The sequence below is a fragment of the Pseudorca crassidens genome, chromosome 16, assembly GCF_039906515.1.
Source record: "Pseudorca crassidens isolate mPseCra1 chromosome 16, mPseCra1.hap1, whole genome shotgun sequence".
NCBI classification, from domain to species: Eukaryota; Metazoa; Chordata; class Mammalia; order Artiodactyla; family Delphinidae; genus Pseudorca; species Pseudorca crassidens.
Window position 1 is genome coordinate 78,288,924 of NC_090311.1, and position 13,502 is coordinate 78,302,425.

A 13,502-nucleotide genomic window follows, 5' to 3' on the forward strand; every position below is an offset into this window, starting at 1 on the left:
GGGAAGCGGGAGGACGTCCCCACCCCCAAGCTGGCCCCAGGGAGGGAGGCTGGGGTGGGGAGAGCCCGCCTCTGTTCCCAGCACCCCTCCCGCCCACCCGTGGGGCTCTGTGCCCTCTGGGCAACCCCAGGCCCTTCCCGCCACCTCCCGGATGACGCAGGAGGGCCCAGAGAGCCGCCTATGACGTACACGGGTGACAGAAGTACAAAGGTTCTAGAAGCAGCTGCTGCCCTCGGCCTCCCTCCCCTCATAAATTACAGCCCCTGAACGGCTCACCCCTTCTGTTCCCACCCTTTGAAGTCCTGCTTGCCTGTGTTTTCCTCCTACCAACCCCAGCTGGCCTTTGCTGCTTTACAATCATTTTTCCTAATGAAGCATGCTGGCTGCTTCTGGCAGAAACGTCCCAGGCTCTTCCTTGTGGGGATGACAGTGACCCGTGTGCATTCAGAGAAACTAAACAAAAGTAACCTCTTCTGTCCCCAGAGGCAGCGTCCGTGACAGCTCAATGAAGCGCTATGCCTCCAGACCTGCACTTTATTCACAATTTCTCTATGTGGCCATTTTGCTTTATAAATTCCACACCCACCCCCACACCCCCAGAGCACGACCCGTGTCACTGAGTCTCCGCTTCAGTGCCACCTCTTCCTGAAGCGCTGCCCCTTTAGAAGAAAACAGGCAGGTGGACACTTCACAACCCTCCCATCCTGAACAGGCTCCAGACCCCAGGCCCAGGCTACACACCTGCTTCTGTGTCTGTGGTCCCGCCCGGGGGCTGAGGCCCCTGGAGACCCTCACAGTTAGACCCAAGAAGGTCTGTAACTCTGTGTGTACCAAGCACAGACGCATGTCTAAACCAATCTCTGCCTCCTCCTCCTCTCTCTCTCACATACTATTTTTAAATGTATGTATGCAAATTCGTTTGAAAATGTTACACATTTATCGTAGGTTTAAACTTTACTATAAACTATGTCACGTATACACAAAGAAATAAAGTAACCAAAATTCACTACCCACCATGCAGTTCAGTCACGTTTGACACTGCCCTGTTCGCTCCAGTTCATTTTATTTCTAATAAATAAAAAGACACCATTGAAGCCCCCAGCGTCTCTCTCCTTGGTTCTGATCCCTCCCTCCTCTGCAGAGGGAATGGCCACCTGACTTTGGTGTTCTGATAGCCAGCAGGCTTCTGCTTTTACGAGGATAAACAATATATAGTCCCATCGTGCATGGTTTCTCACTTTGTTCGAATCAGTGCCTTCCATACGCTTCTGCAACTTGTCTGTTCACCTGTCACAAGGTATTTACAATGTATCGATGCTGAGACACTTGGCTCTCATTCATGCGTTCTCACTAAGGCTGGGTATTCCACCCTCTGCAGGTCACAGCTGTGTGTCCATCTCCAGCAGAGAGACGCCTAAAGATGGTTAAGAGTGTGGACTCTGGGGAATTCCCTGGCGGTCCAGTGGTTAGGACTCAGTTCATGGAGGAGCTGCCATGGCCCTGGCTTGATCCCTGGTCAGGAAACTAAGATCCTGCAACCCATGCTGGGCGGGTTATGCATAAATAAATAAATAAATAAATAAATAAATGTATATGTATATATTACAAAAACTTAGAAAAAAAAAAAAGAGTGTGGACTCCGGAGCTGGCTCCCCTGGGCTTGAATCTTGGCTCCACCAATAATCAGCTGTGTGACTTTAGAAAAGTTACCTAACCTCTCTGTGCTTCAAGTACCTCATCTGTAAAATGAGACTAATAATAGTGCCCATCTCATAGGTTTTTGTGAAGATTGGGTGAATTACCACAGATAAGAGTACTCAGCCAAATGCCTGCCACCTACCAGACACTATCTCAGCATTTCTGTGTTTGCTGCCCCTCCTGCTGCTATAGTCCCTGCAAACGCTCTCAAACCACGATTCTAAATGCACAGCTGCTAAACTGTGATCATAAATGCTCTCTTGACCATAAAAGGAACTTTCGTACTCAAGAAGTTTAGGAACCACTGACACATTCACGATTTGCGCTTGTGATCCCTCTCTGTTGGCCACTTCCTGATATATTGGGGAAATTATGCAAACCCTGAGGCCCTGGTCGCCCTGGGTGACAGTCATTAGTCTGTGTTTCCACATGCTAAGCACCCTCATTCACCAGAGCAGGGTGACTCAACCTGCAGTTTCTAAATTTTTGGAGCCCGCTGAATTCAAATGCAGGACGTCTCCCTTCGCATAGCAGTCCCCGCAAGGTCAACTCTCTAAGAGCGAGGGCGGCGATGTCTCTACGTCTGCAGACACTGGTCCTGTTTTTAAAGCCACAGAATACGTAAAATAGATAACCCACAAGGACCAACTGTACAGCTCAGGGAACTCTACTCCCCATAAGGGAAAGGAAGCTGAAAAAGAACACATTTATGTATATGTATAACTGAATCACTTGGCTGGATACCTGACACTAATACAACACCGTGAATCAACTATGCTTGAATGAAAAATAAAATTTCCTCAAAAAAAGCCACGGAACCCCATGATAGAAAAAGGAGTATGCTGTCCATGCCAAGTCATTCTGGGTGCAGCAGCCTGGAGCCAAGACGTGCTCTGTGCCCCCACCTGGGCAGGTGTGACAGGCCCCCAGGGAGGTGACTGGCTCCCAAGGTCAGGTCTTCACCCTGTCGTCTCCTGTCTTTGAACTTGGCAAGTGCGTGGTTCAGGGAGCCAGTCCTACTCACTGCCTGGCCTCACGCTGACCGTCGGGACAGAGGCCCCCCAGCACTTAGGCGAGCTGCTTTCATTTGTGATCTCGGGACCAACATTGATGCTCCCTCTCCTCTGAACTTCTGTAAAGCCCAGAACTCCCTGGAAGCATCCTCAGCCTTCTCCCGCTCTCCTGAGAGCTCTGCTGCCCTTCCTGTCCAGCTGAGCCAGCACCGGAGAGCCCTCCTCAGGTGTGTGTGTGTGTGTGTGTGTGTGTGTGTGCGTGCGTGCGTGCGTGCGTGTGTGTGTGTGTGTGTGTGTGTGTGTGTAGCCTATCCCCAGTCAGCCTGGGAGCCCCACGAAGGCAGGAGCTCAGCCTCACACTTCTCTGCCCTGTAGTCTCAGGACCCCTTTGCAAATGATGAAGGGATGAGGTCTCGCGGGATACAGGCGTCTCCACCTGCCCCCTCCCTTCCGGAAGGCTCCTCTCCTGCTCCAGTTCCCAGGGGTCCAGCCAAGCTCCTCTCTCCTCCACCCGCCCCGGCGGCTCACCAGAGCCTCTCTGTCCCTATCAACTGAACTGCACCTCCATCCAACATCACCAGCACCCGCCAGGCCACCCCGCAGACTCTGGGCTCCACACTGGTCAAGTCAGGCCCACAGGTACCACCCACGACGGGCAGCAGCACCCTGGAGGGCACGCCTGTCCAAAGGCCCTCAAGGCCACCTGACGACACACTGAACGCTGGCCTTCAGGCGCCCTGATTTTTCCTGTGTCATCTCTTGCTACCCGAGCGTCTGGGTTCAGGGGTGCGCAGCTGGCCAGACTGCCATGAACCTGCCTTTTTTTTTGGCCGCGCTCGGCTGGTGGGATCTTAGTTCCCGGACCAGGGATTGAATCCAGGCCCACGGCAGTGAAAGCACCAAGCCCTGACCACTGGACCACCAGGGAATTCCCTGAACCTGCTTCTTTGCTCACCCCTGATAAACTCTCTTTTACGCTCCTGGGCCTCAGGGTCCCCCTGTAAGATAAGAGGGTCAGTACGAATGTTCATCACGGTAACTTCTCCTTTCAAAACGATGACACGAAGTTCCCAGAGGGATCCCAGCCCCACAGGGATCGCTGCAGCCTTGCTTCTAAGTGGGGGTGGGCCTGACTTGTAGGGGAGGGACGCGGGCCCAGCCGCCCCCAGGGCAGCCTGGGTCACCTCACTGGCGCAGGTGGAGGTGAACAACGCCCATCAGCCTCCCTGGCAGGCGTCTCCCTCTGCGGGAGGGAGGGCTGTGGCCACACAAGGTACCATGTTCGGTACGATGTTTCTGAACTGCTCCTGCCACGATGGCAGTTCACAGTTTACCTGCCAGGGCCCTGCCCATAATTGTTCTAAACGCTTAAATAAGGTAAAGGCTTAAATAAGGTTAACACACCATAGCACGGAAGATACATTTCTCCACCTAGGAAGCTTAGCTGGGTTACCAGCCAGCCGGGCCCCAAGGCTTCAGGCTTTCGTGTGGCTGCAGCAGCATCGGGCCACGGCTCGCCACTGGACCCCAATCCTCTCGGCAAATGATGTACGAACTACAGAATAGGTAGTGAAGAGGCCTCAGGGGTTTTTTTCCCTCCAGAAAATAACTTTCTGCCTCGGAAGGAAGGACAATTCTGAGGTTTCCTGGAACTCCTGCCCTTGCTGGGAGCAGTGTGGTATTTTTTATGAACTGCATGTTTGTGTCCGCCCCAAATTCACAGGTTGAAATCCTAACCCCCACTGTGATGGTATTAGGAGGGGAGGCCTCTGAACACTCAGGTCAAGAGGATGGAGTCCTCGTGGGTGGGATTGGTGCTCTTATCAAAGGGACCCCAAGGAGCCTCCCTCTGTTCCCTACCACGTGAGGACGCGACGGGAAGCCGGCTGTCTGCAAGCCGGAAGAGGCCCTTGCCAGAGCCCGACCCTACCGACACCCTGCCCTCAGGCGACCAGCCTCCTGAGAGAGCGAAGTGTCTAGTGTTAGTCAGAACAGCCCTCATCAAAAAGTCTACAAACAATAAATGCTGGAGAGGGTGTGGAGAAAAGGGAACCCTCCTACACTGTTGGTGGGAATGTAAACTGGTGCAGCCACTATGGAGAACAGTATGGAGGTTCCTTAAAAAACTACAAATAGAGCTACCACACAATCCAGCAATCCCACTCCTGGGCATATATCCGGAGAAAACTATAATTCGAAAAGGTACACGCACCCCAATGTTCATAGCAGCACTATTTACAATAGCCAAGACATAGAAGTAACCTAAATGTCCATCAACAGAGGAATGGATAAAGAAGATGTAGTACATATATAAAATGGAATAGTACTCAGCCATAAAAAAGAATGAAATAATGCCATTTGCAGCAACATGGATGGACCCAGAGATTATCATACTAAGGAAAGTAAGTCAGACAGAGAAAGACAAATATATCACTCATATGTGAAATCTAAAAAAAATGATACAGAAGAACTTATTTACAAAAGAGAAACAGACTCACAGGCATAGAAAACAAACTTATGGTTACCAAAGGGGAGAGGTGGAGCGGGGGGGATAAATTAGGAGTTTGGGACTGACAAATACATACCACTATAGATAAAACAGACAACCAACAAGGACCTACTGTATAGCACAGGGGACTCAATATCTTGTAATAATCCTAAATGTGAAAAGAATTTGAAAAAGAACAGATATATGCATATGTATAACTGAATCACTCTGCTGCACACCTGAAACTAACAACACTGTAAATCAACTATACTCCAATATAAAATAAAAAATTTTTAAAGAAAGAAAAGAAAGCAATGGATTGTTAAAAAAAAAAAAGAAAGAAAGAAGAGGAAAAAGAAATTCCTGGTGTTGAAGCGGCCCAGTCTGTCGTGTTTCATTGTAGCAGCCAAACAGACTCAGACGAGGTCAGAGGATGCTCCTGTATCCTGCCCAAGAGGACGGCCGGCGGTACCTCCTCCAGGGGAAGGAACGTGGTGACAGAAACTGCTCTCGGGGAGCGAGACGTGGGTCTGCTGCTGCGCTGCCCCCAACTCACTGAAGGACACTGGATGGAGACACCTGGGATAATGACCAGGACGGTGAGGGACAAACCCACATCCCATCAGAAGCAATGAAGGGAACTGAGAATGTCCCACCCCGAGCAGGGAGAACCCAAGAGGAAGCAACACATGCCACCAAGTCTGTCGTGGGAGGGGTGACACAGCTCTGCATGGCCCCAAGGGTCGGGGCCAGCCCTCCCCCAGCTTCACTCTTCCATCCTGGTGGTGGCCTGGACCCCAAGAGGCTGCCGTGAACAAAGCAGGGCGAAAGGATTTGACTTACACTTAAATAGTAGCAAAGCCATTGGTTCTGTTTAAAGCGTGTGTCCTAGAGGGAGAATTACAGAGATGACGGAGTGAATTAAGCCCCCAATCTTCTATCAGAAACATCTCGCACCTGGTGTCACCACTGTAAGGACTGTCACTAAGTCACATGGGCCACTGGCACCATGGAGACAGAATTTACGTGGTCTCTTCTTCTCCCTGTTCAACGCCAAGTTCCCTGAAAGCAGGAACTACGTGTGACCTTCACCCAATCTGCACAGCCTCCAGGGAATAACAGACACTCAGAAACACGTGCTGAAGCAACCTTAGTGTCCTCTGCAGATGAGTGGGTAAGCGAACTGTGGAACACACTTGTGATGGAACGTCAGCCAGCCTTAAAAAGGAATGGGCTAGTGACACACCCTACGACACGGATGAACCTCGAAAACGTCGTGCTGAGTGAAAGAAGCCAGACATGAAAGGCCACTTAGTGTATGACTCTTTTGATGTGAAGTATACAGGACAGGCCAGTCCACAGAAAGTAGATCGGTGTCCGCCAGGGACTGGGGTGAGCGGGGGAAAGGGAGTGACTGCTCAATGGGCGTGGAGGGTCTTTTTGGAGGGATGAAAATGTTCTGGAACTGAACAGAGGTGATCGTTGCATAATAATGTGAATGTACTAAATGCCACTAAGTCATACATATTAAAATGGTTAATTTTACGGGACGTGAATTTCACCCCAATTTTAAGAACACACTTGTCGAGTGAGTGAAATGTGTCTCCAAGGTCATGTCAGTAGACTGTGCGACTGAAAGCTGGGAGGACCAGGGCCTCTGTGCGGACAGTGATGCAGTCTCATCAGGACAGGGCTGTGGTCCTGCCGGGGCTGGGCCCACAGGAGCCAGCCGGGCTCACATTCGGCCCACGTCCCTCCCTGTCTGTCCCCGGTCACACACAACCAACAGACCGTCACATGGCCTGATGGGCAACGTGACCTCTGACGGCTCTTAGGTCTGGGGAGCGAGGAGAGCAGTGTGTGCAGACGTTTACCCTGTGCTTTACACACTATGTAGCCTGACCGGTGTGTCTGTCATTAAAGGTGACATCACAAGATGTCCAGCCCAAGGCCCCTCGTCTGTGTCTCCCCAGCTCCCCCACGCCTCGCAGGCCGGGACAGGTGCCCCCTCCCCCGGGTGCTGTGGGTGGCATGTGGCTCCCGGCACTGCCGCCTCAGTTTGTCTGTCTTTCCCTATAGTCTGTGGCCCCTCAGGGCACAAATTCCAGCTTACTGTCTCTGAGCCCAGATACCCGTGTGCAGGTGATTGATGAGATCTGTTCGCTGAGTGAACGACACTCTAACCACAAGCTGAGAAGCCACGGCCTGTTTCCAACGTGCCCGAGGACCTGTCACAGTAAAAATAACGGCAAGGTGGGATGGGAGCTTGGTGACACACGCCAGCTTTGTCCTAACCTTGTGCCGAGGACCAAGTTCAGCCTGCAGCCTGTTACCGTATGGCCTGTGAGCTAAGAATCGTTTTTATGTTTTTAAAGAGATGTCTAAAAAAGAAAGAACAACATGCAACAGAGACCATATGTGACACACAAGGTTTAAAATACTGACTCGGGCACTGTCTGGACTTCCTTTCCTGTGTCCTCCACGCCCAAGTTTGAGGAAATAACCCACTCAAGAGTAAAACCACTCGGACCTCCTCTGTCCTCAGAGGTTAACAGGCTCTAAACTTTAGCCACAGGATGAATCAAAAGTAAAATATTTACAAGCTCTGCGGACCTCTGGGGGTGCCTACGTGCCAGGTATGGTCACCTGTGTGCTGAGGCCATTTCCGTCCTGAGATAACAGACGTGCCAGACCTAGAACAGGGAAGAGGCTTCTCTCCTCTCCCTGGAACTGCAAGGCGATCAGGAATCAGTGGATGAAAACAGATCCTGGGATCACACACTATGATGCTTCCAAAAACCTGACACTCTTAGGAATGTCATTCGGATGAGTGGCATCAATTTCATCAATGCTCTTATCCAATCAGACCAGTCCTCACTGCTCCACCCGGAACCTCCGAGCTGACGTCTCTGGGGGCTGGAAGATGGGGGCGCATCACAGCCCTCTGGCGGGAAGGGCACTGCCGCACACCACCCACCTGAGCAATGAAAAGGGCCTTACGATGATGCTCTCTTTCTGCCTCCCTGCTAGTCCCTGCTCGTCTGACCCAGGGAAAGGCAGGGGAGCAAAAGGATGCAGCAAAAACCTACAGGCGTGAGGCTGTGTGGGACCAGACCCAGGCTCCAATGGGAATGGGAGCCACAGGTCTGGGCTCACAGCACAGGGACAACACTGACCATTCTCAGCCCAGCCTCTGCTGTTGAGAATTCACGGCTTCCTGGTCAATGGGCTGGAGCTCAGATACGCTGAGAAGAGGCTAACTGTTCCCACGAGTGCGGAGGCCGTGAAGGAAATTTGGTTCCCCTGACGTTGGCAGGCGAGCCCTTCGGCATTGAAGCCACAAGAGTGGGGGACAGAGAGAACAAAGAGCTAGTGCTTCGAGGACAGATCTTGCGAAATCGGGCTGTTAAAATTGGAAAGCTTCTTCTTGGGGGGCAGTTTTTAGAAGTAAAATCAGGAAGTGACTTCCTGGGGAGTGCTGGTGGTAGATGGTAGACTGAACGTTAATAAAGAAACTTCTCCTGGTCCTGCATGTGTGTGTGTGTGTACAGACACACACACACACACACATACACACACACACACACACAGCTCTGGCAGCTGTGAGTCCACTGAGTGACCACGAGGAGCCGCTGCCAGGGGCCGGGCAGCCACGGTTGGTGCAGAGGTGAGGATTCCCGGCCCCTGTGCAACTGTGTGCTCCTAGCTTTGAAATAAGGTACTTGGGGACCAGCAAAGGCTTCCTAAGTGTGTATTCCTAAGCTTCTTACTTCTTCATAATCATCAAGAGCCCTAGAAGCTTCCCTCTTCACAACTCCTAGATTAGGGCCTGGCACACAACAGATTCGGTAAACATTTCTTGATTAAACTGACTGCCAAGAGCCCTAGCGAGATCCACTTATGCCTGAGGTCACCACCTCCCTTTTCCCGGTGGGGTGGAGAAGACAGGGTCCCTGGATTAGCCTTCCAGCTGCCTCCTCGTTCCCGGACCAGGATGCATTGAGTTGCAGGGTGTTGTGTGCAGCAAGCACTCTTCCTGGCTCTGTGTGCCTGGCTGGGGGACCCAGCACAAGTCACCAGAATCCCCGAGGCCTCGGCTGCCTCATCTGCAGAATGAAGGGCTGGACCCCCCAGTCCCTTTGACTCTCAGCGTTGCGAGCTACAGCTGTGAGGAACTGGTGACTTCCATCCTCCCCGCAATGGGAGGCCCAGGGCCACTGCCGTTTGACAAACATAAAAGCTGCAGGTTGGTGGGAAAAATTATTTCAATGACACAGTGGGCTGATAAAGGGCCGAGCCAGTGCTGGGGCCTGACGTTCAGGACTGTGGTTTGGCCAGAGTCTGGGCTCCGGCTATTAGGAGATGCAGAAAGAGCACCTTAACTGAGGGAGAGGAGGGGCGGAAGGATGCAGCACAGAGGGCACCTCCTTTAACCCGCTCCAACCCTGGGGAGAGCGCTAGGGCTGCCCTTGTCCTGCAGCAGGTCGGTAACTGGCCCTGGGAGACACGCCAGGTGCTGCCCGGATTCACAGGCCTTTGCTGGCCCACCCTGAGCCCCAGGCGCCCACAGTAACCCCCCTGCAGCTTCCCCACCGCACTCTAAGGCGCAGTAGGTGCTGGCTCCTGCCTCAGTGTCCAGTAATCACACCACCTCTTCCCCACCGAGAGGCCTCACTTCTCCTTTTCCTTCCTCAAACCAGCCTGTAATGGCAGGAATCTGCCCCAGGGCTCAAGACAAGGCTGAACCAGGGGGCAGCTGAGCCCGCCGCATTCAGTCACACCCAGGAACCCCAGGAGTCTGAGGGCCAGACCCCAAATTAGGAGAGAGAACAGCTGGGGGAGACGGCTGCCCAGACGCTGCTGAACTCACCCCCCAACCCGGCCCTTCCCGGCCGCCCCCCCCCCGCCAGACCCTCCACCCCAGCTCTGCAGACAGACCTGCCTCGTGCAGGGCTGCCCTGGCCCAGAAGCTGGCAGCCTTGGCCTCGGAGCCTCTGCTGTACAGCCTGGTCTGGTGGCGGGGTGAGGAGGTGGGGGAGGAGGGACGACTCCTGGCTCCAGGGCTCACTGGTCGTGTGACCTTGAGTGAGTCATACAACCTCCCTGACCCACCTCTGAAAAATGGGGACACCATCCGTACTTCCCTCAGAGGGTTGTTGGGAAGAATAAATAAGACAAACCGCTTAGAACCAAGCCTAGCACACAGCACAGGCTTCTTCATTGTTAGCCACTACCCGCCACCCTCCGAAATCGGATTTATGTGCTCTAAGAAGGGCCCCAGGCCGCAGTAATCCTTAAAGGTCCCCCAGCCATTCCAGTGGTTGAGAACCCTGCCTAAGAGAAGGCATGTGGGAGGGGAGGGGGGAGAGGGGCGTCTGAGCAGGGAGTCAAAGGGCGACCCCTTTATAACACCCCAGAAGTATCAGAGTATCTGCCAGGAAGCCAGAGAATGGCTTCTCTGCCAGGGTCTGAGATGCCACCAGTTAGTACCACTTGCCCCTGCCAGCCACCCTGGAGATATAAAGAAAACAAGTCCTGACAGTTACAAAGAAGCTAGAGTGGTGGCTTGCAGCCTCTTGGCTTGCAAGGCTGTGGGCCTGGTCACTCTTTCCCTCGCTCAGCATTTACTCACCAGCCAGCAGATGGTGCAGAAAATGTGAAGCCCTGCCCCTAATCCAGCTCTGAGTGCAGAATTTGCATGTGAGTGCCAGAGAGCCATGGCAGTGCTTTACGCTGCCCTTTTTTTCTCAGAAAGGGACCAGAATAAAGATCTCAATATGCAATCAGATCATCGTCACAGTTCTTGAAGGAACATCAACCTACCTGACTTATGTATCTTGCTGGAATCAGCCCTTTCCATCCAATGAACAAGCCAGAGTGTCTGCAACGTAGCTGACTGCCTGAACTGGTTTTCGGGTTTAAAAGTCGTATTTGGACAGATGATACACATTACGTGTGGACTGGAAAATATGCTGATACACTGGACCGAGGAGAAGGCTTTGAGTATAGATCCCTTTTGATAAGATTATAATAGCTACTAAAGGGTACATATGTTAGTTTTTAGCCAAAAGTATTTCCTCCAAATTTTCAGTCAGGGGCTCCCACTACACCAGGGCAATCCGTTTTCTAACTTTTCTTTTTTCCTTTTTTTTTTTTTTTTAAAGCAACAGCATTTTCTTTTAATAAATAAGGACACTATTAAAAGGAATGGAATGCTTGCTGGTACAAATTCCCCTTACCAGGTGATGTGGTTGGTGCCTCACCCCTGGGCAGGGTCCTAGTGAAAATGGACATTTTAGTGCTTGGAAAGCTAATGAGAAGCAGAGATGACAATGATGATGACGACGGTATTGTGCTATTACACCTTTATGCAATGCTTTTACACAGTATTTGCAAAGTACTTTCCAATTACTGTACTTCATTAAGTCAACCGTCACAGCAGCCAAGTCAATTCGCACGTTCTCCCGTTAGCTTATTAACAATCTGCCTCCTAAAACGACTCCCGTGTGCCTGTAAAAGGGCCCCAGCAAACTTTTACGGCTTTTTCTCGGGGCCTCTCAGATGAGCTCAGACAGCAACCCTGACTTCCCGCCGCATCAGCTCAGGAGCTGGGTGTTGCCCCGACTGCTGTTTAGCAATCCTGTGGAATGAGTTAGCAAGCTGCACTTCAGCAGGGCTCCCACTCTGGAGGCTCAAAACATCCCATCCAAAACAGGGCAGTCCCACCCTGCCTCACAAAGCCAGTGTCTGTTCCCAACCTGGAGGCCAACGTGCAGGTGATCTTTCCGGGCTGGGGGGTTAGATCCTTTGGGATGAGGGGATAGAGGGAAAACTCTAGGGTTCGAGTGTCCCTGGGGGGCACACCTCCCATCAATACCGATTCTCCTGTGTGCACGGAGATGCTGCTCCCCGCGCACGGAGGACCATACCCACTGGGTGATGCTGAGCTGAGGGCAGAGGCTGCGGTGGCCTCCAGCCTTCACTTTCCTGTCCCTTCTCCCTCGCCTCCCTTGGGAATAGGAGGGCGTTACCTGGGACAACGGCCTGCAGGTAGGACAGGGCTCGGACCACCCCAGAACCAATGCTTCTTGCCCGGACCCTCTCAGGCCGGTGGCTCTGTGACCCGCCCCGGCGGCTGCCATCGCCCCCTCCAGGTGAGCGCCCTCCAGGTGCCTCCCGCCCGCGGGGGCGGCCTCCCGAGACTCACCTGCGTGAAATACAAGTTCATCAGCGTGAGGGTGAAGAACTGGAGGCACACGGGGAAGCAGTAGAGCAGCCAGAAGACGAAGGGGCTGAGCGCATTGGCCGCCACGAAGTCTTTGAAGTAGAAGGAGAAGAGAACCGTCCGCAGGGAGGCCCAGAAGAGGCAGAGGAAGAGGAAGACGCTCTGGTAGCTGAGCCGCTTGTGGCGGTAGCGCAGCACCAGCCAGAGCTGCACGTAGATGAACAAGAAGAGCAGCGAATAGAACACGGTGTAGACGATAGTGAGGCCGAGCTTCACGTAGGGGGGTACGGCCGGGGTCAGCGTAGGCGGCAGCGAGTCGTTGCGTAGGGGTTCCCACGGCTGGGCCTCCATCGGGCCGGGGGCGCTACGGCACGGCCGGGGCGCTCGGGCTTCATCTGGGCTCGCGGCCGCCGCCGCCCCCGCGGGGGTCTCCGAGCATCGCGCTCCACCCAGAGCCCGGCGACTGGAGGAAAGAAAATAAGCCGCACTTCCTCCCCCGGCACCACATGATTCACTGGGGCGGCCTTTGTCTGCGATTGGCAGCGCCGCGCCCGCCAGCCCCGCGCGCCCGGGCTGTGCACCGCGCGCCCCTAGGAGTCCCGCCCCCCGCGCCGCGCCGCGCGCCCCCACGTCGCCCGCTGCCCCGCGCCGCGCGCCCCCGGAGCCCCGCCCCCTGCCGCGCGCCCCCGCCCACCCCGCCCGCCCCGCCCCCTGCACTGCGCGGCCTCCGCGCCGCAAGCCCCCGCCCCGACCCCTGCCCCGCGCCGCAAGCCCCCCAGAGCCCCGCCCCGTGCCGCGCGCCTCCGCCCCGCCCCCTGCACTGCGCGGCCCCCGCGCCGCAAGCCCCCACCCCGACCCCTGCCCCGCGCCGCAAGCCCCCCGGAGCCCCGCCCCCTGCCGCGCGCCCCCGCGCCGCTCGGCCCCCCCGACGCCCCCCGAGCCGCCTGACGGGTTCCGCGTCGCCCCCTTCTCCTGGGACGCAGCCCCACACCTCTCGCTCTCTGCTGATGATTACTTGTTGCTTTGCAGAAGTTAGTTATTTTATTTCAACAGCGACAAACGTTGCAATCTTTTTAAA

At 54.1% G+C, this 13,502-nt stretch overlaps 1 protein-coding gene across 2 annotated transcripts in view; it reads right to left on the reverse strand.

Annotated features, from left to right (window-relative positions):
• The window catches only part of GPR137B (G protein-coupled receptor 137B), a 51,699-nt gene extending 38,740 nt beyond the window's left edge, over positions 1 to 12,959 (reverse strand). The window contains exon 1 of one of the 2 annotated variants that reach the window (XM_067711024.1): positions 12,407 to 12,959. In XM_067711024.1, the coding sequence (XP_067567125.1) occupies positions 12,407 to 12,775 (369 nt within the window). In that variant the 5' untranslated portion in view covers positions 12,776 to 12,959. The remainder of the gene's footprint in view (positions 1 to 12,406) is intronic. The other variant, XM_067711023.1, reaches the window with a different exon arrangement.
• Positions 12,960 to 13,502: the final 543 nt, after the last annotated feature.